The sequence below is a fragment of the Miniopterus schreibersii genome (genome assembly GCF_964146895.1).
Source record: "Miniopterus schreibersii genome assembly, chromosome: 19".
Lineage (NCBI taxonomy): Eukaryota > Metazoa > Chordata > Mammalia > Chiroptera > Miniopteridae > Miniopterus > Miniopterus schreibersii.
This window is the reverse complement of record NC_138119.1, coordinates 9,813,187-9,839,537: the sequence shown is the minus strand read 5'-3', so window position 1 is coordinate 9,839,537 and position 26,351 is coordinate 9,813,187. Positions and strand designations below refer to the sequence as shown.

Here is a 26,351-nt window from a genome sequence, read left to right as displayed (position 1 = left end):
AGGAAGTCTAGCTTGAGGGCTGGTGAGGCAGACAGATTTCCCGCCCTGCCACATATTTCCAACATTACTTACTGCCCTGACTTGTCATCTGCAGCTTGACAAGTTCTGCGTACAGGGCATGTTGTACACATTAAGACGTGCTTCCTGCAGCAAGAGACTTCCCCAGATTGAAGATATTTTCCTTCTGCAGAACCGAAGACTAAATTGAGGTGTTCAAATTGGCCTCGAGACCTATAGGTCTAGCCCTGGCCGGTGTGGCTCAGTTGGTTGAGCATCAACCTGTGCACCAGGAGGTCACTGGTTCGATTCTCGGTCAAGGCACATGCCCAGGTTGTGGGCTCAATCCCCAGTAGGGGGCATGCAGGAGGCAGCTTATCGATGTTTCCCTCCCTTTCCCTCTTTCTCTAAAAAAATCAATAAAAACATATTTTTTTTAAAAAGATCTATAGGTCTAGAGTAGGATCAGAACATTTCTTCCCTTTAAGGGTTCATCCTTTTATTAGAGCAGCAGCATTTATGATGAGGGCTCGACCTGGCCCAGGACACGCTCCAGGGAGAGCCTGCTGTCCCTGCAGTGGGATGATGACTGTTGTCTCCCTGATCAGCCCTGACCTAAGCCTGCCTTTCTCCCTCCACATGGGGAGAGGCTGTGGGCTGTAGCTCACGGCTCACCTGGAACGCCTCCGGTTGCTGGAGGGCTGGATGGAGGCTCTGAGACAACCTGATGGATCATCTCATAAACAGAGCCCGCAGGAAGGAAAAGAAAATTATGCCAGCAGAATGCACTTATGAGAAATAGATCTGTGCGGTGCAGGGAGAAATGCTTTGATATTAAAATTTTTTGTAACTTAAAAAGGCATGAAAAATGATACCGACCACTAACTAATCAACATTCCTTTGCGAATGCAGCTTCAGTTCCTAACCAAAAACACATCCCTGCTATTGTCTTGTCTGGATCCAGATGCAAACATGATTAATTAAGTTTTGGGCGAGGAGTGGGAGGGGGATAGTCAGGATGGATGGCTTACGGAGGATCATTTTTATACACAGGCCTGGGGGGGAATCACTAAGGCTGGGTCCCTGACCCCATGTGGCGGGTTCTCCTTCATGAACTGAAGGCCACAAGGGTGCAGCGAGAGGGTTGCACCCAGACCTGCAGGGTCTCCTTACAGCCAGAAGGGCTCTGCAGGCAGTAAGGAGAGACCCTTGGCATGGTGTGTGGCCACTGCCCAGCACAGGACGGCAGAGCAGCAAAAGTACAAGAGATGCCTTGTCGGGAGACCTGGGCTCCGCTTACCCTGTGGCCACCAAGTAGTCTGGGGCCTTGAGCAACCTGCGTCCGTTTCTGCATTTGTAAAAGGAAGGGGTGGATGAGATGTTCTTTAAAGTTTCTTCCATTTCTGGCTGTTTGTTCTGAGGTCCCTCATTCCTAGCAGGTGTTTCTCAATGGATGACCAAGTGTGGCAACGATTGCCACCTTTGGACAAAGCGGCCTGCTGAGGTGGGGCTGAGAAGTGTCCTAGGTGGGCATCTCTGGTGCTGGTGGCTGCACTGCGGAGACCTGAGCTGCATGACAGAGGCCCTCAGACTTGCTTTCTCACCACAGCTCTGCCACGCTGAGCTTAGTGATGTCAAATGAGACCCCGATTGCTCTGCATCTGTATTTCCCTTCCCTGTTAGAAAACAGAAACACCAGGCCCCACGTACCCTGGGGTGTCGTGAAGCTGAGTGGTGGAAGCTGGTCACAGAGGACAGTGGCATGTGCAGAGTCGTGCCTGCTCCAGGAGCCTGCCGTAGGAGCCCTAGGCCAAGTGCACTGCAGCTGAGTAGTTAAAGGGGCAGGACCCCGAGTGAGACTGTCTATTCAGGTAACCTCCCCCAGCATCCCAACCATTAGGCAAGTTACAAACCTCCTTGGGGCCTCATGGATCTCATCTATAAAGTGGGACTAATAATCAGAACATACCTCGGAGGATTGTTGTGAATATTGAGTTAAAATCTATAAAAATGCTTATAGTCATACCCCGCACATTCAGCAAATGCTAGATAAGTGTTAGTATTACAGAAATGAAATTCCACCCCCCGACCTGTGAATGAACCAGCCTGAATATGCGAGGCCCCTGCTCCAGCTGACCTTTCGGGAAGCCTGGGGCTGTCCTGCTGCCTCGGCTGCTGCCAGGGCCCTGCTATGCTCATTCCTGAGCTGCCCCCTCCCCTCCTCGTTTCAGGCTGCTTCTCCTCCCTAGGACTCGGTTGGTGTTTGTGCCACGGTTTCCCCTGCTTTTTGTTCTCCAGGCCTTGGGTTTGGACTCACAGCCCTGGTGGCACACGAATGCACACACACACACACACACACACACATGCACACACACACACACACTCCCAGGAACCTGTGTCTTCATTTCCCTTCTACATGACCATGCCCCAGTTCTGAGCCACTTATCTGGGTGCCCAGTACTGGGCCCTGGACATGTATGGGACAGGAGAGGGACACCAAGTTGTGGAATGCACAGTCCCGATATAAGGGTGCTTCTCTCTGCAACTCGAGCGACCTTTTATAAGAGCTGGTTCAAGATCTCAAGCCCAGCTCTTGTTTATCTCCCTGACTCAAGGTGCACTAGCCCTTGAGCGTCCCTGAGCTCCCTGAGCTCCCCAGGGAGCAGCTGCGTTCCCACCCTGCCCAGGCCTGTGTCTGCACAGGCTCTGAGCCTCCATGCCTGGGAGAGCCCAGCTCCCCCTCACCGACAGCTCCGTCTGAGGTCTAGACATTTAACCCCTCTAGGGTTCCATTTCTTTGGGGTGAATTCATGATCCCTTCCATATGTGGGTGTACTGGGAATCAAGCAATGTGCTAAACATTTTTCCACACTCTCTTTAATACAATGACCCTGTGTGGTAGGACTATTCCCTGCTTTGTGGACGAGAAAAGTGGGTGAGTTTATGTAAAAACTCAAGTCACGCAGCAACTAAGTGCTGGAATGACAACTGAACCACCAGAGTGAAAGCCCAGCTAGGCCTGATCCAGCATAGCACTTGCATACACTTCAAAACCAAGAATTACAGCGCTGCTGTTTTCAAAGGACTGATGATTTACTAGAGATGACGAGAGAGGAACTGGTTGGGTTTCTCACAAAAACAGGAGAAAAATACCTCTTTACCACATGCATATTTGAAAACTGGCAGAAGCTCGTCCACATTCTTTCTAGAAACAGCTGTGCTGATTGAAGGTGGATTTGAAAGAGTACAAAGGTGTGGTAAGTATTTGATGGGTTTTAGCTCATGGCGGGTGGAATTAAAATGTTTACAGATGTAGATAAGTGTTTGCTTGCATTTCCAATGTAGGAGACAGAAAGCTCTGTAAACAGAATTTGCTTCGGGCAGATCTGAAGGAACCAGTGATGGAGAAGTAGAGCGGTTATAAGGGTATAGTCAGCTCAGCTATAACAAAATACCACAGACTGGGTGGCTTAAACAACAGAAATTTATTTTCTCACAGTCTGGAGTCTGGAATCCAAGGTCGAGGAACCAGTATGGTCAGTTTCTGGTGAGGCCTCTCTTCCTAGATTGCAGATGGCTGTCCTCTCAGTGTGTCCTCGCATGGCCAGGAGAGAGGGACCGAACGCATTCTGATGTCTCTTCTTATAAGGGCACTAATTCCCACCCTCGTTACCTCACCTAGGCCTATTACCTCCCAAAGACCCCATCTCCAAATACCATCACATTGAGGGTTAGAGTGTTCAACGTATGAATTTCAGGTATATGAAGTTATTTTGTCAAATATCAGATTACAGCTAAGTTTCTCGACGGGTCTGCTGTTGTTACTGATGTAGCTTTAAACATCAGACATTCACAGACTGCTGTCCTGGTAAATTACCTACGCACGCTGCCCTCGTTACCAGCTTTCATTCCGCATCTGTAATCGCTTGAGTTACCTTATTGGTGTCTGGGACTCTTCTCACCTTATGTGCATGACCTTCAATAGGAAGATAATTTAGTTGGGTAGAGGATTTGGTAGGACTATAGTTGAGATTTTAATAGGCTTTATAGACACTAAACCACTTTCAGAAAAATACCTGACAATTTTTATAGCAACTTTCAGAGAAAGGTATTATTATGATCCCTGTTCCAAATTTGAAATGAGAAGACCGTGGCTCAAAGGGATTAAGTGCTCGAGATCACCTAGCCACGAAGAGGCAGTGTCTGGACTCCCCCCAGGTCATCTCATGTCAAGGCCAGTGCCCCTCTTCTTAATCCACAGATGCCTTCTTAGAACAAACAGCTCCTCCTCTCCAGGATTACTGGATGGCCTGCTCTTCACTGGAACAGACACCAACCAGGAGCACAGGTAGTGACGGCGAACTGATATTCACAAACCATTCAATTTTTTCCCCACCACTTCTTTACAAGTGCCCATAAAGAACCAGACCTCAGGTGGGCAACAGAGGGGTCTTTTCCTTAAGCCAGCAGGAATATTAAACATTCAAGATACAGGCCCCTTAGAAGGTCTGAGAGATGTGCTGTTTTATCTGTGCTCACTAAAAATGTTTGCTCTTTGACCTATGTGACTCCAGACATTGGACAGGGTGGGCACATGGGAGGGGTGTGCTGGGAGACCCCAGGCACTGGGGGAAGGCTGGGCAGTGAAGGCAGAAGAGTAGCCTGTGCTCTTAAATCTCTGCTCTCCCCTAAACACATGGCCGGCCGGCACCACTGGTTTCCAGATTGCTCGTGGACTTGTAGGAAGAAAGGCTTCTTCATCTGAACAGGGGGCAGGAAACAGAAAATCATTGAATGAAGCCTCAGGGGTTAGATCTTCATCATATACTGAATGGTTGGAAGTGGGAGAGAAAGGATTATTCCAACACTGACTTTACAAAAGGGGAGGAAAAGAGAATGATAATTCTAATCCCTCTGAGCCACAACACTGACCATTTTCCAATAGGAATCATGACCCTTTCCTCAAGATTTGTAACTATAAATGTGGAGCAAGGGAAGCCCTGTGCACTGCTGGTGGGAATGCAGACTGGTGCAGCCACTGTGGAAAGCAGTGTGGAGTTACCTCAAAAATTAAAAATGGAACAGCCTTGTGACCCAGCGATTCCACATCCAGGTATACATTCAAGGAAACCCAAAACACTAATTAGAAAGACTATGTGCACCCCTATGTTCATTGCAGCATTATTTACAATAGCCAATATTTGGAAGCAGCCCAAGTGCCCCTCAGTGGATGAGTGGATAAAAAAGCTGTGGGACATTTACACAATGGAGTACTACGCAGCTGTAAAAAAGAAGGAAATCTTACCTTTTGCAACAGCATGGATGAGCCTGGAGAGTATTATGCTAAGTGAAATAAGCCAGTCAGAGAAAGACAAGTACCGTATGATCTCACTCATATGTGGAATCTAACGAACAAAATAAACTAATAAACAGAACAGAAACAGACTCAGAGATACAGAGAACAGACTGACAGCTGTCAGAGGGGAGGGGAGTTGGGGGGTTGGGTGAAAAAGATGAAGGGATTAAGCAAAAAAAACCCTCATAGATGCCCACAACAGTGTGGTTTCGGGGAAGGTAGAAAAGGGTAAAGGGGGGGTAAATGGTGATAGAAAAATAAAAAATAAAATAAGTAAGTCTTGGAGTGAAACATATAATTATAGGGTAATGATTTTATGAACTAGTTTTACATTTGAGGAAACTGAAGCAATAAAAGGTTATGTATCTCCCCAACTTCAAACACCCAAGGAAAGACAGAGCCAGAATTAGACACTTAAACCATGTTGGGGTATCTGAGGGAGCCCAATAGGTATAACCCCTCTTTCCTGCCCATGTTCTGTACAAATTGACAAAAAAAAAAAAAAAAAAAAGGACTGGCAACTGGAGACAAAAATATGCTTTGTTTCTAAGAGAGGCCAGGTTGGAGGGTGTGGCTGGCTGTTAGCCAAGCAGATCTGCCAACCCTGGACCCCAAAAAGGAAACCTCCAGAAGAGGCCAGGAGTTGCACCAAGTGAGCTCCTTTTAACAAATGGAAACATCATGAGCTGGGTAGAAATGTGCCTGCAACACACCAGATTTATTTAATATCAACCTAAGTTAGGCTTAATTAAAAGCTCATAACTCACCCAGCCCACTTCCGTAAAGCCAGATCAACATGTCTTCTGTCTCTATCTTCACAAACGTAATAGTAATTTTTAAAGCCTTCAACTCTTAGATACTGTGACGTGGAGCGAGGTGGAGCGGGTACTGAGCCGCTCTGAAATCACACCGCCACCTGTCGGCCTCCGGATTAAGTCGGCCTGGCTAACCCCAGCGCAAGGAAGACCTCTCTGCCTTTCATCAATTCGTTAGCTCATAATCGTCGATCTTAATGCTAATCAAGTTGTCATTTCCCATCGTATCCCCACCTTCAGACGTAGTAATGTTCCTTCAGGCCAAAACTGGTTCATCTTCTTTCTAGAAAAACCATCTATTAGAAGAAGACCCTGTTTGTTAAATAGGTTGCCACCTTAGCGGACCGCCAACGTATTACCTGTTCCAGCTGCTTATCGGCGCCTTGTGGCCAGTGCAAAATGTACAGTGAACGTTTAAAGAATAAGAATTGAAAGATGGATCCCCCAAACCATGGCAGCCAAGATTACCGATTGCCAAAGCCCGTTATAAAGTAGGTGGAGGGCACGAATGGTTCTCATCATATCCTGTCTCCACCATCTTGATTCATCTACATGGAAAAAGGAGGAGGGTATGGTGTGGAAATGTGTGTGTGTGTGTGTGTGCGTGTGTGTGCGCATGTGAGTGTGTTTCAAATTGCATTTTTTTGGCTGCATCTCCAGTGAGATGATTAAAGAACTTTAGCTCTTTGCAACCGGCTCGGCCATGAGTTTGACTGTGCTTTACTTTCCCAATATGGTTCTCATTTGCTTTCAGCTTCATTCATTTCTTATTATTTTTTGTCTCTCGGAGAAAAAGGCAGCAAGAAAAATCAGCCTCGGGCTTCGTTAATTAAGGCCTGCCTTCTCCTTCTGGCATGTTCCGGGGAGACGGTCGGTTCCTTCGGGCCCGCTCTCCGGAGAACCTATCATGCGGTTCCGTTCGCTCCTCAGGGCTCCGCGCTGCGGCCTGGCCCTGCGCCACCGGTGGTCCACGCGTTCGTTTTCATACGGTGTTGTGGACACTGCATCAGTTTATAAAACTAATTTTTCTCTCCGCAGAGCTGCAGCAAGCAACCACGAGGATAATCATAAATCTCCACTGGGAAGAAGACGAAAGCAAGGGTTTTTTATCCAACTGTGGTTTTCGTAATTAAGAAAAACTAAAAAAGGTAAGCGCGGCATCTCCCGGCCTCTCCGCTCACCCCCCCACCAGAATACCAAGCATTCTAGTTCTGATTCCCTAGTTACTTGGTATGTGAGGTCCTGACCCATCTTCAACTGCTCAGTCTCATTTTTGATGATAAACAAAAATAAAGGCAGGGAACTGGGGGTGGGCTGGGGTGCAGAGGGGTATTTTCTAGAATGTGGAACCAGAGAGAGTCAGGAAGAAAAGCCAGATGTCTGCCTTCTCCATCTCCTTCGCTCTTCGCCTTTCTGCCTTCTCGAAAGAACATGGATGTGCTTCAGTCACGTTAGCTGAGCGCCTTTTGCCATTTCCACCAGAGTGAACCTTGCGGGCTGGCTTCCAGAGGCCACAGTGGATCCTTAAAGAAAAGTTCTCTGGGTTTATTCGGCAGACGCGCCTCTGCTCCGGGCAGTGGTGTGAGTGCCGCGGGGATTCCGAGGTGAGCTCCCGGGGCATCTATAAGGGGTGTATATATATATACACACAGGACAGAGCAGCATCGATGAGCAACAAGAAAAGCAGACGCAGAAAGAGATGAGGAGGGGAGATTAAACAGCCCCCCGTGATGCCGATCTCACTGTCCGGGGTCTCCGTGGCTGTCACATCAACACAACCCCAGACCACTGCTCCAGCTCTGCACCGCAGCATGGTTAGGGCGAGCAGCCAAGCGGAAGGAAAAGCCTGGGAAGTACAGGAGGAAGTAGAAATGGTGATTATAGACATCCCTTTCGGGAAAATCTTTGTAAACAACGCTAAGGAAGACTTGCAGTGTTTCTAAGGTTAAATTCTCACTTATCTGCTCGTGTTGATGGTAGAATTGCTGCCTCCCTCGGGCCTGTAGGCTCTCAGTTTTCTAGAACAACAGCTAACGTTCATTGCTCTCCAACTCCGTACTGACCACTCATATTCTCGTACCCACATTTTTTCATTTATTTAATCTTTACAACCCATCAAGGTGCCTGCTGTTACTAAAGCGTTCCGCAGCACGGAGGGGCTCGGTAATCCGACAGTCGGTCCAGGCGGGAAGAGGGGAGGCAGAAGGCAAGCGCGGCTCGCCGGCGCTAGAGCCCAGGCTCTGCCCTGCATGTTGCCGCTTGTGAGTCTCGGTTCTCTGCCAGCGCCAGCATTTGAAACGGCGGGGCTCTTTCCTCCGGTGTCGCGCTGGCATGAACACATGGCTACATGGCAGAGAGCGAACGCCTTTTGCTGCGTGCTCGCCCCCCGCCCCGCACTCTGAAATCTGTGGTCCTCATCAAGAGGAAGGACCTTGATAACCTCAAATGTCTTCCTTTGCCCCCCCTCCTTTTCTTCCAACTCTGGCATTTATATCTTGACTTCTGCCTTTTGGGTGAGAAAGAAACTTCTTTTAACCCGTGTCCTAGGAAACCCTTGGCCCCAATCAGTTGGCTTATTGTATTCTCTTATGGGAAATTCTGCTCCCCGCATTGTCCACCTATGGGACTGGTGAGTTCCACGGCCACATCAACTACCTCTCTGAGATTCTGTAGCTTATTTGCATGTATTTAAATTACATGAAAATCACACATATTACCATATACGTGAGTTACACATGTATTACATAGAATACATGCACATAAACACATACACGTCTAGCTCGGGGATGGACATCTTCGAGGGCTTTGATGAGCCCCTTTGTCTCATACTCTATAGCTACCTGTTCAATACAGTAGTCACTCGTCACATCTGGCTACTTACATGTGAATTTTAATTAATTAATATCAAATAAGGTTTAAAGTTCAGTTCTTCAGGTGCACTGGCTGCCTTTTGAGTGCTCAGTAGCCACATGTGGCTAGTGGCTCCTGTATTCCACAGGACCGTCACTGCGTTCCGTGGGATGGCGGGCACTCCTCCAGGTGATTTGCTGCTGTCTTTCTGCGGCTCTCCCTGCTGTCACCAGACCCTGGGAAACTTCTAGAGACTGCTCATTCTCTAGTTCTGTTCAGCAAAAGCCAAGACCAAGACGGGTCTGAGCACAGACAGAGCCTTATGCTGGGCGCTGGGCAGGGCCAGAATGGAGAGACCTGTTTTCCAGGAGTTAGAAGGAATCATAGGTTCACTGTTCCCCGTCGCCAAGCCCCAGGCCCTGGCTGTTGTGCAGGTGCTCCTGAGACTCTGAGTGAAGGCAGTGATGACATGTTTAATGAAAGGTGGATATTTATGGTCCGTCTCCAGCAGATGTAGTCTGTGCGTGGGCGGGTGAGTGGGTGGGTCAGAGGCCCTCAGCACGGGAGCTGGGATCCCATCCGTGGTGACGCTCTGGATCTCACAGGATACGCTGCTGTGCGCCTAAACTTGACCCTGCTGCTATTCTGGAACCAGACAGGTAGGGAGCCAAGCGATCAGGATGCAGTCGGCGGCCCTCGAACTCCAGAAGGACTGCTGGGTGCTGGGAGCTGGAGCAACTTTTCCTGGTGCTGCTTTTGGAAAATTCCAGAGAGAGGCCCAGCCGAGCCCTCCAGTCTCCTGGGCTGCTGCCGCCATCTAGTGGACAGACAGGGAAGCGGCTGGCGTGCAAATGCCTGCCTCGTGCAAAGGGAGGGTCCCAACCAGAACTCGGTGCAGGGTTCGCATTCGCATTCGACACCCCGTGCTCTAACCAGGGTGGTTGCAGCAAAAACAGAAGCCGTAGGAGTGGAAAGATATGGCTCCGATTCACCTTCACCGCACCCACAACACTGGTTCTCAATACCATCAGACCCAATGCCCTCTTTTTATAATATTTATACTATGTGCCCCCTTTACCCACCTGAAATAAAACTCATAGATGATAAACCTACCTATGCCCATTAGCATAAAAATCAACATAACGTCCTAGCTGTAATGTAAAGGTGAGAACATAGTAGCATATGATTTTTTTTAATGTGCTTTAATATGTATATACTCACTCACGGACACGCTAGAGCACGTAATTGGGCCACAGCTTGCACCTACATAAGATAATTAAGTGTAAATTGAAGAGAATACGGATATCAGAAGCCGCCCTATACACGAAGGGCAGGAAAATAAAAGAGCAGAAATACAGGTGGCCGCCAGAAGGAAACCTTGTGTTCAGATAAAAAAATAACAGAAACACCTGATTGTTTGGATGTGATAGGGGATGAAAGGAGATAACCCTGATCCATGAGAGAAGGGGCCGTGTCCTGTGTTTCTGTCAATGAAGGGTGAGCAAAGGAAGACAGCTACAGGAGGCAAGACAGTGGAGATCCAGACTCCAGCGGAAGCAGGAACGCAGGAAGCGTCTAAAGGAAATGCAGGCCCTCCGAGCGCCCACGGAGGCGTGGAGATGCGGGCAGGGATTTCCCACGGTTCCTGACCTGGGGGCTAGAGCCAGTTTACTTGCTACTTAATATTGAAGATATATTCAATATTAATATGACTGGAGGGCCAGGGACACCTGGGAGGCTGAAATTTGGGTTACAAACCACAGTCCAGGTACTGTGACCGTCACCGTGTGTGCTTTATCAATGAGCAGGACACGGCACCTAATTCAGCAGAGGTTGGCTGTCAACAAAGTGTTTATGCCATTTGCAGAGAAAACTGCCATCTGGCCAATGGTACGTACACTTGAGTCATTCGAACAAGTAGGCTGCTTGGTACTGAGGCCCTATTGGCTGAGCATCCACTCTTGCATGTATTTCCTAACTCTTAGAATTGCCTTGTAAGGTGCTCATCTGTTATCCTCACTTTACAGGGCTGAAAACTCAGATTTGGAATAAATGAGTAACACGGCCAAGCTCTTGGTAGGATGTGGCAAGCCGGAGGCCAGTGCAGCTGTATCGCATCCGAATCACACCCACTCTGGCCGGTAGGCGGGTAGGAACGATCGTTCCCGCTTTGGCTTCGAGTGACCTGGAGCCAAGAGAGGTGATGTGATTTTGCTAAATTCTGTGCAGCTGGCGTGCAGTGTTGTTCTCTTGCCCACAAAGTCCGCGTCTTCTACAGAATTTACATCATATCTTGAGATAGCTCCTTTATACCTTGTTTTAGGGATCTCAGAAATCAGCTGCAACCTTAAGCCAATGAAATTAAACTCTTCCAGGGCAGGAGGTGAGCCCGGCAATTCATCAACTGTTTCATAACAGAGACCAGAAATTCAAATGTCACTTAGGGAATTTAGTTAAGATCTGCGCTCAGTGTGGGAACAATTAGCTAACAGACTGCAAATAAATTCTCTGATTACTCAGGGCTGGGAGAGCGACTTGTTGCAAAGCCACTCTTGGATGTGAGCGCGATCTGGCGTGAACACCGGTGATCCAGTCGCTTGTTGGGTTTGGTCCTGCGCGGTGGGTGGACCTGTGCCTTCCTCCCCACTCATCGCCCCTCCGGCATCTTCCTAAGGTGCCGATGAGTGGAAAATACTTTTCCTGTCGAGGGTATTCAAGTGGGAAGCATCTCTTGGGGACAGAACCCTCAGAAATCTGTAGGAATCAATATTGTGGTTCTTCGAACTGCTCTAAATAATGACTCCAAGCTCAGAGAATGAAACGTAAGTCAAGTGAAATAACTAAAACTTTCAGACTCGGGGGGTGGGAACTTAAAGTGGTACAGCCACACCCTGGCCGGGTAGCTCGGTTGGTTAGAGCATCCTCCTGATAACGCCAAGACTGCGGGTTCGAACCCCGGTCAGGGCATAAGCAAGACTCAACCAATGATGCATAAGAAAGTGGAACAGCACATTGATCTCCCCCCTTCCCTTCTCTCTCTCTCTGTCTCTATCTCTGTCTCTCCATTCCTGTTCCTTTCTCTCTAAAAATCAATTTAAATTTTTTTTTAAATCAAAGTGAATAAATAAATAAATAAAATGGGACAAGCACTTTGGAGAACTTTTTCTCTCAAAGTTAAAAACACGCTGACTCTGTCATGGGCACGCACCACAGTGTGGTGATTGTGGGGGGAAGGGGGATGGGGGAGGTGGGAGAGGGTATCGGGGCGGGGGGGAATAAATGGTGATGAAAAGAAATAAAAAACAGACTCTGTTACTCAGCTCTTTTACTCCTGGGCACCTACCAAGGGGAATGAAAGCATGTTCCCAGAAAGAATTGTAGAAGAATGTTCCCAGCAGCTCTATTCAGAATCGCCCCCCAAACTGGAAACAAGCCTGCTGCCCACCAACAGGGGAGCAGATAAACAAATGTTATATTAATACAACAGAGCAACACTGGGCAATAAAAAAAATGTAAGGCACTCAAACAAGCAACAATATAGATGGATCTCAGAGGCATTTTGTTGAGTGAAAGAAGCTATAACGTAAAGTTCTAGAACAGGCAGCACGAATCTACGGTGACAGAATCAGAACGGTGAGCACAGCTTGGGGGAGGACATTGACTGGAAGGAAAACCAAGGAAATCTTCTTTGGGCGTCTCCACATCCCTCCCTGCGACTGCTGCCCACACCCATGGCTCGGCCCCCGCTGCGGGCTCCTGGCCTGTGAGGAGCCAGGTCGCTGCAGAAAGATACAAACCGCCCCTTCTTGGCTTGGCTCGGCTCAGCCCCATCCAGCACTGGTTTGGCTTCCAGTTTCAACAACCCACAGTTAATATTAACCTGCTCCAAAGGGTCAGGTAGGCTTTTAACCTGCTAGGCTTGAGCACACATCTCAAAGTCCAAAGCTTGTCAGACTTCAGGACTTAGCTCGACCAGGACGGATGACCCGGTGGCACAGCAGCGACCAGGAGGGTCTAGCGTGTCAGCCAGCACTGCAGGATGGGGGCACTCATCTCTGCCCGTGGAACCACGTTTGCTCTCTAAGAAGCTGGGCCGTGACTGTTCCGAATGACCCGTCATTTCTCTCCACCCAAACTAAGCAGGCGCATTGCTCAGCAGGCGCCCCGTGGCCACCTGAATAAGACCAGCGTCTCTTTACGACCTCATCTTGCAACACCCACCAAGCCTGCTGGGGCTGCCCCGTGGAGCCCAGGATCCTCTCCAAGGCCAGGCCCATCAGGAATCCATTCTGATGCCACAAGGCCCCATCTGCCTTGGCCCGTGATGTCCCACTGCGATTCACTCGCCTAGGCTAAAGCAGTGGAGGCCGACGTCAAAGGGTGTCGCCTTGAAGACAGGCTGCTCCTTAGCTCAGTGCAGGGATCCGACTCAAAAGGTCCCCAGGATGGGAATTAGTCCAAATTTGAGAATCTAATACGAGAACCTCCTTGGTTCTACCACCAGCACCTTATAAGTATTAACTCACTCACTTCTCATTAACGTACAGAAGATGTTACTAGAAAACTGAGGCACAGAGAAATGAGAGCATGTGGGAGTTAGTAAGTGGCTGCAGGTTCGAGCTCGGGCGTTGATGTCCCTGTGTCTGTGTTCTTCACGCCACACTGCAACGTCTCCTGGAAGGGAGGGATGGGGTCCAGGTTTGGACAGTGGCTGTGGATCAGGGCACAGCAAACAGCCAGGCGACGTGAGAGCAGGCCCCAGAGGCTGACTGTGGAGGGGTGGGAATGGCTGTGGGAAAGGGATTTCCAGATCCCAGCGTGGCCGGTTGGAAAGCATGTCTGGGGTAACACTGTCCTCTAGTGGCAAAACAGCAGGAAGCAGCTACCCTCCGAGCAAAGACGGGATGAGCTTTGAGAAGGGAAGGTGTAACAAATTAGCAGGAAAGGAGCTAATTTCTCCTCCGAGGACAGATTCTAAAACACAAGCATATCCTGTCCTGGAAGCAGCCTGCAATCTCCACATGCCAGGGAATGGTGGCTACAGGCGAGGTTCTAATCCCAGCTCTGCTCATGACTGACAAAAGGCTCCTGCAAGTTCATTAACTTCATTTTCTCTTCTGAAAACTGGGCAAAGTAATATCTACCCGCAGGGGTGTTGTGAGGATCAAGCGAAATCATTCATGCAATGCGCCGGGCGCATGGTCAGCATTTAACAAATGCTAGTTGTTGTTGCAACACTAAAGAGGTGTGGCAGAGCTGGGAAGGAGCTGGACACGCTAGGCATTAACTCGTGACCTTTAGGGAACCCCACAGGGTCATTGTTGGGGAATTTTTTCCCCATGCAGTCTCGTGTTTGCTTTTCCCTGTCTTCTGCCTACATTAACACACCGAGTCCTTTCTCCACTTGAAAATATTAGTCGTTCCAAAAGACCCTGGATATCTGAAGCACTCTCAAGAAAGAAGAGCAAAGTTGCAGGTATCATGTTACCTGAAAGCAAAGTATGCGACAAGGTGACAGTAATCAGAACAGCAGGGCCCTGGCCTAAACGCAGACACACAGATCAACAGGACAGAACAGAGCCCAGAAACAACCCGGCCTGTGTGGTCGATTGATCTGCGACAAAGGAGGCAAGAACGTGCAGTGGGAGGAAAGACAGTCCTATTCAGTGGTATCGAATCGCTGATTCACTCTGTTGCATGCCTGAAACATACGTATGTCAACTGTAACTGAAAAATAAATACAACATAGATTTAAAAATGTATTTTTTAAAATTTTTCAGCGGAGACCCTAGCCATCTGTGACGCACTCCCTGCAAGGTGTCCAGTGGTCCTTGGCTGCACATCCCCTCGAGCGTCCTCAGCGGGGCCTTTGTTTTATAGCACCTGAAGTGATAGAAAAATAATTTAAATATTAAAAAAAAAAAAATCTGAGCAGTTCTTTCTGCCTCCCATATTAATCTGTCAGCCCAGCAGGGCCCTACACAGCCCGGCCCTGCGCAGACCGTGCTGGCTGGGTCCCCTCTGCCCTCGGCCCGCCGGCTCCCAGGAGGTGGCTGCCCTTCCCGCGTCCCCCCCACCTCCCCAGACAATTTAACTCTCCACCTGAAATCACCACTTTCTCCCTCTGACCCTCTTGGAGGAACTAGGAAGATACAGGTTTGGAAACAAGCAACTCTTTTATTTTAAAGTTTCATTTTATAACGAACTTCAGTTCAATTTGAGCTAACTTCGCAAAGCACAGGCAAGTTTACTTCCAAATTAACCTTGCCCTGGCCTAGTTGCTCATTTACGTCAAAGCTGAACAATGTTCCCGTAAAAAGATTAACGTTTAGCCTTGACCCTTGGGGCTGTGTGTAGCGACCTACCGTTTCTTGCCACATCCAGCCGGGAGCCAGGCTTCGGGGGACACCACTTTCGTGAGTCCTGGGGGACACTAAAGAAGGTTTGTGGTTGGGTGTCTTCTGTGGGCTTAGCACTGGGGAAGGAGGTGGCAGGTGGGGCGAGAACAGAGGCCAGAGACGGCGTGAGGCATGGCGGCTGCTAACTGGAAATTCGCAAGGTGGCAAAAGGGGGCATGTTGACAGGACGGGGAGGGGACCAAGGAAGGAAGCTTCACTGTCAAGACGCTCCGTTTAGAGCGTCCGTAAAGAGGCCACGTTTAGTAAAGTCGAGTCCTAGAACCGCCGGGCAGCATGCTGACCCTTAGGGGGGAACATAGGTCAAAACCTGCTCCCTTGAAAGGTTCTGGAAAATCTGGAAATACATCCCTGCCTTCGGGGATGTACTTTATACCTTGACCACGGCTTCCTGGCCACAGACAAAAGAAAACAGTGACATGGCTGCTGCTTCTAAAAGGCAGAGAGGCCTGGCCGGGTATAGCTCAGTTGGTCAGAGTATCATCCGATATGCCAAGGTTGAGGGTTCAATCCCCAGCACATACAAGAATCAACCAGTGAATGCATAAATAAGTGAAACAAGTCGACCCCCCTCTCTCTCTCTCTCTCTCTTCCCCTCCCTCTTTCTCTTTGAGAAATAAGATCCTTTGGAACTAGGTACCAGCTCCCTCCAATGTAGAGCGTTTCAGGCCAAGCTCTGGAGAACTACCCAAGAACAGTGGACAAGTCAGGCAGGGTGGTGTTGGTGTTGTGGACAGAAGCATGGCCGAACTTGTAGAGGATTTTCATTGGCATACGTCCAATGCCTAGATATATTAGACAGGGTAGGCTTGGCTATACTGTAGTAAAGACTAAACCCTGACATCCTAGTGGGTTAACACACAAATCTTTATTTCTCGCTCATACAAAATCAGCTGATCTCCAGGCTACTCCTTTCCAAATGGTGACTCGGCCCCACGCTGCCTTTATCTATAGCTATGCCTCCTAGAGGACAAGGCCTCCCGATTGCTGCCGCAGGAGAAAAGAAAGAGTGAGGGTCACATATCAGCTCCAAATTCTTGGCCCAGAATTAACACAAGTCACGTCCACTCCTAGCTCGTTAGCAGAACTAATCATATAATCTGCTTATCTTGAAGCGGCTGGGAAATGTCAGGAAGCACATGATAGGCTGCAAATGCCTCTGCCTTCCTGGTGACTGTGTGTGCTCAGTAAACCTTGTTGGGTAAACTGAGGAAATCTGACACAGGGTTAAAGCTAAACTATCCAAGAATCATTCAAATCACTGGAAGCAACTTTCAACCTCCAGGGCCTCAGATGAAAATGCATGTGTCAAAGACGCAAGAGGAAAAATGCAATGGATCTGCCATTTATTGATGATCCACTCTGTCCGAGGCACTTTCCTAGGAACCCTCTATAGGCTGTAGGTTAATCCTCACGAGGGTCCTGTGGGACAGGTGTTAATATTCTTCTTTCACACGTCACTTGTTCATGGAACCATGGTGAGCAGGTAGCAGAGCTGTGGTCTGAGCCCATGTCTGCCAAGTCCCAAAGTTTGGAAGAGCCTGTCCTCGTGACTCCATGGACTCTTTCAGCTGCTCTGCCTTACGGACTCAGAAGTACAATCTGGAGTAATTGCCACAGTCGGAAGTGTCAGGACAAAGGGGAAAGACAGACAGAGCTCCATTCCCCTGCTGCCTTTCTCCACCCCACCCGCTCTGCCCTTTCTCATCTCTCCTGCTACCCACGACTGCCATCGTTAGAGACCCAAAGTCAGCGGTGAAAGAACGGAGTCCAGTTTGTTCTGAACATGTGTTGTTTCTAACATCTGATTGGCGCCCTCCATCCCTTCTGAGCAAACAAAGAGGCTGGGACAGCGACCCCCACACAGGACACCTTTCCCAATGGCCTCGATTTTGTGGGAATTGACCAAGCTCACTTGACGCAGCTCTTCCAACCCCGTAGAACAGAGACCTAAACGTCTCCTAAGGTACCACTAATTCTCCACACTGGCTCAAATACACCCAAAACAAGTCAGGAGGCTTCCTGGTCAGGCTTTGCCATTCTCATCGCGTGAGTTTAGATTATTCACTTGGATTCTCCGGGCTTTAATTCATTTCCTCTATAAAATGGGTCTCGGGTACACCTACTCTCTGATTGCCCTTTATCTCACCGGGTTATTATGATCATCAAATGGAAGGCCATGGAACAGGGCCCCGTCATCTGATTTAAATGGGTCGTTGTTTATGACCAGCTGAACAATGAAACCTCTACGCTTTCTCATTGAGTCATGGTTTTGTGGAGGGAACGGGGCGAAGCTGCCCCTTTTAAATGCCGGCTCTCTCTACAGGCCACACTTGGCTGCACATGTTTGCTTCTTTCCATGATGCTTAAGAGCCAGGCTTCACACGTTGCTCAATGTGTGAAGGTGGGCGAAGTCCTTTAACGCCTCTGACCTGCAGGTTTCTCGTCTGGAGCATAAGATTTGTGTTTGGGGGGTTATCATAAGGGTTGAAACATGAGTGCACATCAAACAACTCACATAAGCACTCGATCCATGGTTGCCATTTCATTGTCATTATTATTAAGGAGCCATCCTGCTGTCTCCAGGGCTCTCTGTGTAATCAAATTATTCCACTGCTCAGCAGAATAAGAAAATCCCCAACCTTTCAAAACACCCTGTGAGCATTCAGGCCCCCGTCTCCCAGCATGCCCTGCACGGCCCCCGCACCCCCTAGAAAGCACACAATTCACACCGTCACTGCTCCCAAAACTCCCCTCGGAAGTCCTGTGTTTAGAACTCAGCACACATTTTCCCATAGAAAGAATGCTCTTAAAATAATGGTTGGAGTCCCAGGTGACTGAAAATACCCTGAATTCCTAAAATGACACCAACATGAGTCAGACAAGCCCTACGAGTCCCTGAAACCTTCCAAGGAAAATATCTTGTTCTCTAACTGCGTTAGATTAAATGGCAATATTGTGAAAGCAAGGCCTGCCTTGACATTCCTCCCAGCCCCGGCCCGCGTCCTTGCCTCTCTCCTCCGTCAGGAAAACGATCTGAACCTCCGATTGCGAGCACCGGATACCGCTGAATGTCCTTGCTCCCAGATGTCAGCTTCCCTGTCACCAGCGTGCTAGTCGTACGTCATCGCTGTTCACCGCGAGGCAAAAAGCCAAACGAGACTGATCGAGCTGAAGCGAGCGCAAGTTCTCAGAGCGAAAGAGACTTTTGCTCTCTGCTCTCCTGTCCCCTCCTCTAGGGCAGGAGGGGTACAGGAGAAACGAGCCCGGATCAAATAAAATGGGAATACAAGCCAACCTCTAGGTAACCTGGTCCTCCCTTTAGTATCTGCTGCCTGGAGGTCTCGTATGGGTCAAACTGGAATGCATAAAAAATATCGGGCTAAGGCTCCCTCCCAACCTTAGGGAACACTTTGAACAGCAAGGTTGACAGTGTCTCCAACTACCAGCCTTACAGTGGACCTCTAATGAAAACAACGGGCTCAGTACTAGACTAAGCTCCACACGAGCCTTGAACAGAAAAAAAAATGCATCATAACTATATTCTCACCCTAGGAAATTCTCTTAAATGCGATATAACAAGTCCTTTATGTGGACCGACTGTTTGGCTGCGCACCGTGAAATTGCAACTAGAGAACGTCTGTCTTTAAAGGCCACGGAAGACACGATTCTGGGCCTTCCTCTGTAATCATTTACTGCCTCGTCTTCTTCAAATGCAAAAAAAAAAATAGAGACTAATACTTTCTGTCTACTTCATAGGGAAGTGGCTCGAAAGGAAATAGTAGGTAGAAAAGCAACTAGTAGGTAGATGTGTGATGAATGGTGTTCGGTGCACATATATAAAGAGGCTGGGTCATTCATTTCCAAGCAGGGTTCAGATGATATAATTCACATGATTCCAGGAGAGTAATGCTGAGTGAGGCTGAGCCATTTTTTCCTTGGATTAGACACAGCGTCGTTGAGTTTCTATGCTAGAAATCTGCAGAAGAGCACTTCTGTGCATGTGTAATGCAGGGATTTGTTGAGATTTTGGGAGCTGAGAAATGCCCAGACCTGCAGAAAATTTTTATAAGAGTTTATCTGAGCCAAACTGACCACATATGCCAGGGAGCAAGGTTTCAAGTGCTCCAGAAAATAACAGTTGTGCAGTTTCTTTTATGCATTTGAAATTAAGGAGGGAAGGCAGGGAAGATCACACGGAGGTGGGAGAAAACAAGGCGGGGATTGGATAACAGGATAGTTAAGCTTATTTGCTCTCTTGGGGGTGGTTACCTCTTAGAAGATATGATCTGAAAGGGTGGTTCGTGCCTTAAAAACGGGGGGGGGGGGGGGGGGTGTTAAAAAGGGACATTTCAATGGTGCATTGATCCAGATGTACAGAAACAATGGGCAGGGCTGGCTTAAGGCAAAGATAAGCCTGGGGTGTGACTACCCACCATGACCTGCCCAGTCAGGAATTTATCATCAGATCACCCGTGAAGTTACTTTCCACAGAACCCTTCTTTCACCCACAGTTGAAATGGGGTAGAGAATTCTCCTACAAGGCAGAGAGATGACAGACAGGCGCACGTTAAACTCAAGCAATGAACGTTGCTAGACAGCCACTCGGCGTCGCATACCATCCTAACACCTGCGGAGAGAGTGTGTTGGGGGTCCCAGGTTCAGCGATTCACTAAGAAGACGGCAGGTAGTGGAGTCTGTGATTCACTACAGTGAAGGAGGCACCGCAAAACCAGCAGAGAAGAGGCCCCTGGGGCGGACTGCAGGGAGCTCGGTGTGAGCCCCACCAGGGCCCTCCCAGTGGAGTTACTCGGATGCGCTTGATTCCTGCAGCAGAGAGTGGTGGCGACACCTGTGAATCGTTGGCTGCCAGGGAAGTTCATTTTAGAGACTCGGTGCCAAGGTGTTTTTGGTGCTGGGGCTGGTCCTATAGACACTCTCTGTCTAGCAGGTATCAAAATGCCAGCCTCTGCGAGGGGAAGCAGCTGCTCGGCATAAAGCATATGTTTGCACAGACCGCCGAGACACAGCAAGCCGGTCTCATCAGGGAACCGTAGGAACCCTCCCGAGATCCACGTTCCCAGCCCCCAGCCCCGGTCCGGCCTTGCAAGCAGGCCTTTCCCCGGGCAGCGCCCTCAGGCTGCTGCGTTAGCTCTTTTTGCGCACAGAGTTGGAAATAAGCAGTCGCAGTGCAGTTGGGTGAACTCAGTGATGAATTCATCCGACTCAACTTACCGAGCCCTGAAGGGTTTGGTTGGGCGGGAAGGAGATAAATTAGACATGGTTGTTGAACTTTGTCAAACTCAGCTCAGCGCCTCAACAGCTCCCTGGCCACCCACGCAGAAAGCTCTGTGGCTGTGCTCCCTGTTCCTCCCTGTCGCCTGCATCCGGGGCCCACCGCGTATCCCAGGGCTCTGGTTTCTGTCTGCCACGTACCATCTTTCTGCTTAGCGCCCTGCGTAGGTAGGTGTCTGGGGCTACTTCTCTCTTTGACTTGACTAGATTGTGACACCCCCCCCCCCGGATGCCCTCAGGCCAGGTCTGCCCTATCCCTACCCCCACCAAGACTCCCAGCACCCCACATTTCATCTGGCCTCCATGGCCCCCTCGTCCATTGCAGGGGCTGCCCCATTTGAGTTTGGAGCCCTAGTTCCTGGGGCTCACCCCCCTCCCTCAATGATGTCAGTCGTTCGGTTTCTACGCACAGCCTTTGGCTCATTTTAATGCCACTGCCAACGGCTGGAAGATGCTCAGAGCTCTGACCTACAGGTTTATCACCCTTCCTGGTGGAACCCTCTGGTGCAGGAGCTCTAGACGCTGTGACTCACTGCCACCCGAGCCTCAGCATCTCTGCGCCTCTGTCCCACTGCTCTCGCCCCTCCTCCGGGAGGGAGTCACCCCAAACCCTGCCCTCCTTCCACTTCCAGAAGTACCAGGCTCCAGGTCTGCAGGTTCAGAGTGGGGATGGGAACACACGGAGGCGATATGTTGTCTTCTTGGTCTCAAGATGAGCAACCCAGCCAAGGAATTTTTAAAAATTAAAAAAAAAAAAGTTCAGCTTTTTAAAATCCTCAGGTGAGGACTTAAATAAATAAATAAACAAACTAACAAAAAATAAAAAAGAACATGAGGTTGATGAATCCAAACAGCTTCGAGCTGTAGCTCCCTCCACCATCTCCTCTCCCTCTGAAATATTCTTACTGGGCTTGGTGGTCTGCTTTTGGTTTTCCCTCTGAAGGTCCAGAAATGTCCATGGTGTGTCTGGCAGACTTTGAGGCCCATGCGCGGGAGCGTCTGTCCAAGTCCACTTGGGATTATATCGAAGGTGGAGCTGGGGAAGGCTTCACCCTGGAGGACAACGTCGCGGCGTTTAAAAAGTCTGGTCTTCTGTATCCTTTCTGTGGTTCAACTCAGGGGCGCTGGCTCAGAGCTCCTTGGAGGGGAGCAGGCCTGGTTTCTGCCCACAAACAACACAGAGGCCTCGGACATAACAATGGCTTTTGTGTTGTCCTTTTGGGTTTGGGTGTTTTGGGGTTGGGGGCACAGGTGGCTGGGGAGAGGATGGCTGGAGAGAGAATTTATCTTAGTGCCTCTGCAGATCTAGCACAAATAAGTCCCCCTCCCTCTGCATTTCAGCAACTTCGTCACCTGAGAAAACAGGACAGGGGTCCAAAGGTTGCCAGTCCCCCTGGGCAGGGAGGAGAAGCCTGGCTTAGAGGAGAGAATGTATGAAAGGAGGGGACTCGGGGTGGGAGGGGACATGGAGACCCAAGGAGTCTTGGTGACGTAGGAAGGTTGATTCAAGGCAGAAGGTTGGACCAGAGCAGCAGGGGGCTGAGCATAAATCAGCAAACAGCAGCCCACAGGCCAAGTCAGACCCACCGCCATATTTTGGATGGTGAACAAGCCAAGGATGGTTTATTTCCTCATAGAATTATTGGAAAGAATCAAAAGAAGAAAAATAATTTGTGACACGCAAATATTACATGACATTTAAATTTCGGTGTCTGTAGGCAAAGTTTTATTAGAACACAGCTGTGCGCAGTCATTTACCTGTTACCTATGGTGCTTTTACGTTACAGCAGCAGAGCTGAGTCATTGTGACAAAAACTATACAGTTCATGGAGCCTAGAAATGTTGACGATCAGGCCTCTTACAGAAAGTCTGCTGACCTCTGTCACAGAGAGGTCGGGATACAGGCAAACACTTTGTTCTGTGTTTTTGTAATTGTTTAGCTCTGTACTCAGCACTTTAATTGCTTTATTTTATTCTGTCTTCACAAGACTCTTAAGAAATTTGGGTTGTTCCTGCATTTCAGGCATGAAGGACCTGAGCCTATCTGACCAAGTTTGCACAGTCAGTATTTCCAGAAAAATCTCTCTAAATTTGTGCACAAGAACAATAATATTTTGTGAAAGACAAGCAATTTTGGACCCTCAGGCAAACTGTCTATTGGGTTTAAAATGTTTTATACATTTGTCATTGGTAAATGTCCTTACCTTCTCCTAAAGCCTTATTTAAGTCAGATCTTCAAATGAATCAGCCTCTAGCGAAAGGACCGTCATGCTCAGCCCCTGGGCCTTGTCCCCTCCTTCAGAGAATTGATCTAGCCCCATAGGGAAGAGCCGGGACTCTGCATCGCACTCCTTCCCTTCTGGTCCTTGTTCTGATAAATTGGCGGGAGCGTCCCAACACTGAGAGTCTGGTCAGGGCAGCCCAGCTCAGAGACGCAGACCTCCGAGGGAGCGAGGCTGGGGCCGGTGGGGACCACGTGGGCGGTGGGAGGGCACAGAAGGCGGGTGCGTGTGGAATGGGGTTGGGAGAGGCTTCCTGGAGGAGAGGGGCCTCCAGCGGCCTATGCTGCCTGTTTAGCTGCCAGCCAAGGGACCCTCGCCAGAGGTCTCTGGGGACCTAGTCTGGTCTCCACCTCCACCAGGAACCTGGAGGCCCCGGCGGCAGGCAGCACCTCCCCTGGGTGCTGGAGAGTAACGCCACCGATTGGAAATCTCTTTGTTGTCCAGCGCAGAATCCGCCTCCGGCCCCGGTACCTGAGAGATGTGTCGCAGGTGGACACCCGAACCACCATCCAAGGGGAGGAGATCAGTGCCCCCGTTTGCATCTCACCGACAGGCTTCCACTGCCTCGCCTGGCCTGACGGGGAGATGAGCACAGCCAGAGGTGGGAGCAGCCCCCGCGGGCTCCCTCCCGGGGCCCTGCTGTGCGCAGGAGGCATCCTTCCAGCGGGGCGGCAGCTCCAGGGTTCCCTGGAGAGGCTTAGGGAAGGCAAATGGTTGGAATCGAGGAGGGTGGGAAAAGGACTGCTTCACGCTTGTTCACCTAACACTTCCCTAAGACTGAGAAAAATACCTGTTTTCCACAATAAAGAGTGGATAGGAGGGTAGAGAGGCTGCTGATAAACAGGAGGGTGCAAAATCCCTCCAAGCCATCTCCCAGAAGGGGGCGCTGGCCCCGCTGACTCCCACTGTCTGGGGGGCAAGGATGCTCCACGTGGTCCTGGGGGTGGGACTCTCTCTGACCCCTCACGGGGCTGAGTGGTGAGTGAGTTTAGGATGAGAAGAGCGTCAGGACATTAGGTCCTAACACAAGGCCCTGGCAGGTGTTGTGTCCAAATGTTCCAACTCGCTTTTGCTCGATTGACTTTATCATCTTATTTGATGGTTTCTTACTGGGTTATGCCCCCTTCCTAGACGCCCTCTTTCTGTACCCCCACCCTCACCCCACCAAAAATAATAAGGGGAAGGAAAGGGAAGGGGCACAGCAGGGTTACAGATAGTCTTGCGGCTCCTTTGGAAGCTTCCCTCTAGGCTTAGTCTGTTTTCAGCAAGTTTCCTTGGGGGTCTTCTTCTTTGACTTCAGGCTATAGGAAGAAAGCGATGAATCCAGGGATCCTAGAGCTGAAAGTGACATCGTTTGGTTTAGAAACCAAGCCTGGCAAGGTCGAAATGTGAACACCCTTTATGAATGTGGCCACTTTGCTAAATCTCAGTGGTTGAGTGTGTTGTGTTGATTTGGATGTAGAGCTAGAGAACGGGGCATCTCCTGTTGATGTTGGGAATTAAAAATATTAATGTTTGATTAGGCCAAATCCTCTGCCCACGGGCTGTAGGATGGTAGTGATATTAACCTGTTGGAGAATCCCACTGACAATGCATAGAGTAGGAAAGGAGAAATATCCAATGCAGCGGCAATGTCAACACCACTGCCACCACCGTCATCATCAACGTCACTGTCACTGGCATTTGTACAGCGTATCACTTTGTAATTTAAAAAATGCTCCATATCTAGTATCTTAGTTAATCTCCCAACAACCCGGTAAGAGGTATTTTCCCCACTTTACGATAAGGAAAGCGAGATTCAAGATCACACAGCCAAGAAGGGGCAGAAACAACATTCTTCTAAGCTCTGACATCGTGCTTTTTCCACCACAGACCTCGGCCTTCTCCACGGGAATTGCATTGCCTCATCCTTTGTCCCTCGAATTCCCTTTTGCTTCAGGAACAAGTTCAGGAGAAGCCCCTTTTCCTGTCTGAAAGCTGCAATGTGCCCAACACAGGCTGGGGCCCTACATGGCCTTTCTGGCTGGAAGTACTTCCATATGGAGCAGAGGGTTTAGGAGATGGGCCACACGGGGGACCCAGGCGGCTTCAGGCCTCCCAGTCCGATCGATCCCTGCCCCCCAGGGAGGCAGAAGCAAGTCGAGCCTTATCTTCACTCCCAGGTCAAGCTGGCCAGGGCAGCGCAGACTCCCAGGGCTTCTCCGTCCTCATCTGTGTCCTTTGCTCTGCAGCTGCCCAAGCGGCCGGCGTCTGCTACGTCACCAGCACGTATGCGAGCTGTACCCTTGAAGACATCGTCGCCGCTGCCCCCAGAGGCTTCCGGTGGTTCCAACTCTATGTGCAACCAGATCGGGAGCTAAACAAACAGCTGGTCCAGAGGGTAGAAGCCTTGGGTTTCAGGGCTCTGGTAATCACCGTGGATGTACCCAAACTCGGCAACAGGCGACATGACATCCGAAACCAACTGAACCTGAAGACGAACTTACTGCTGAAGGATCTTCGGTCACCTAAGGAGGTAGGAGAGACACGAGGTCCAGTGGGCAGCCATTATAGAAGCAAATGCCCTTCCTTGGTTCCTCCCTTCTTTCTTCCCACAAGAATTCACTGAGCGCCCCCCCTGTGCCAGGCACTGACGATGCAGCCGTTCACAGTCAGACCTGGCTCCTGCTTCCCAGAGCTTCCAGTCAAAATGTTCCCACTCCTGGAGCTGTCCCATCTGTCACCAGAAGTGTTCTGGCCAGGGCTCAGTGCTGAGAAAGCTATAGAAAGGATTTTGCATGGATGAGAGAGTACAATAAACGAGTTCTTCCAACATTTTCTACAATCATCTTGGACGGCACGCTTAGCTAAACTGACCCCCTGACAGGGATGCTCACAGTCAAGGTGACCAGCCCAGGCCCCACCCTGCTGCCCTGAGAAATGAGGGGTCAATCTCTCCGCACACCTGGACCTCATCCAGGGACCACCGGGGTGCAACCACGTATTTGTTTGGAATCTCTGAACTAGGTGATGGCAAAGGGCACTTTGCCCATTGAAATCCTACAGTCAGATGGGTGGAGTGCCCCAGAGAGAAAGTCGTGGTAAACTTGCAGTTCCCTGGCTGCAGTAGAGATAGTGACACCAGACTTTTCAGTCAGTGGGCAGCTGTGATATCCAGCTGACAGTTCTACTCAGTAAGTCATACACAACTGGGCCTTGAGGTTTTCAGGAATCCTTATGTCAGATTCCAGGAATTTATGGATACTTGGTGCCCATGGTCAGCCAAGGGTCAATATTGCATAATATCTGACTTAGGATTATTGAAGTATTGCTTCGTTGTTACTATCCTGTGTATGTCTCA

General features: G+C 49.5%; 1 protein-coding gene across 4 annotated transcripts in view; it reads left to right on the top strand.

Annotated features, from left to right (window-relative positions):
* HAO2 (hydroxyacid oxidase 2) overlaps positions 1–26,351 on the top strand; it is a 133,382-nt gene that overhangs the window by 99,887 nt on the left and 7,144 nt on the right. Inside the window, exons 4-7 of one of the 4 annotated variants that reach the window (XM_081121489.1) lie at positions 7,207–7,316; positions 21,673–21,811; positions 23,461–23,612; positions 25,243–25,526. In XM_081121489.1, the coding sequence (XP_080977615.1) occupies positions 21,681–21,811; positions 23,461–23,612; positions 25,243–25,526 (567 nt within the window). In that variant the 5' untranslated portion in view covers positions 7,207–7,316; positions 21,673–21,680. Of the gene's footprint in view, positions 1–7,206; positions 7,317–11,114; positions 11,160–15,354; positions 15,461–21,672; positions 21,812–23,460; positions 23,613–25,242; positions 25,527–26,351 lie in introns of those variants that run through there. The other 3 variants (XM_081121492.1, XM_081121490.1, XM_081121491.1) reach the window with 3 other exon arrangements.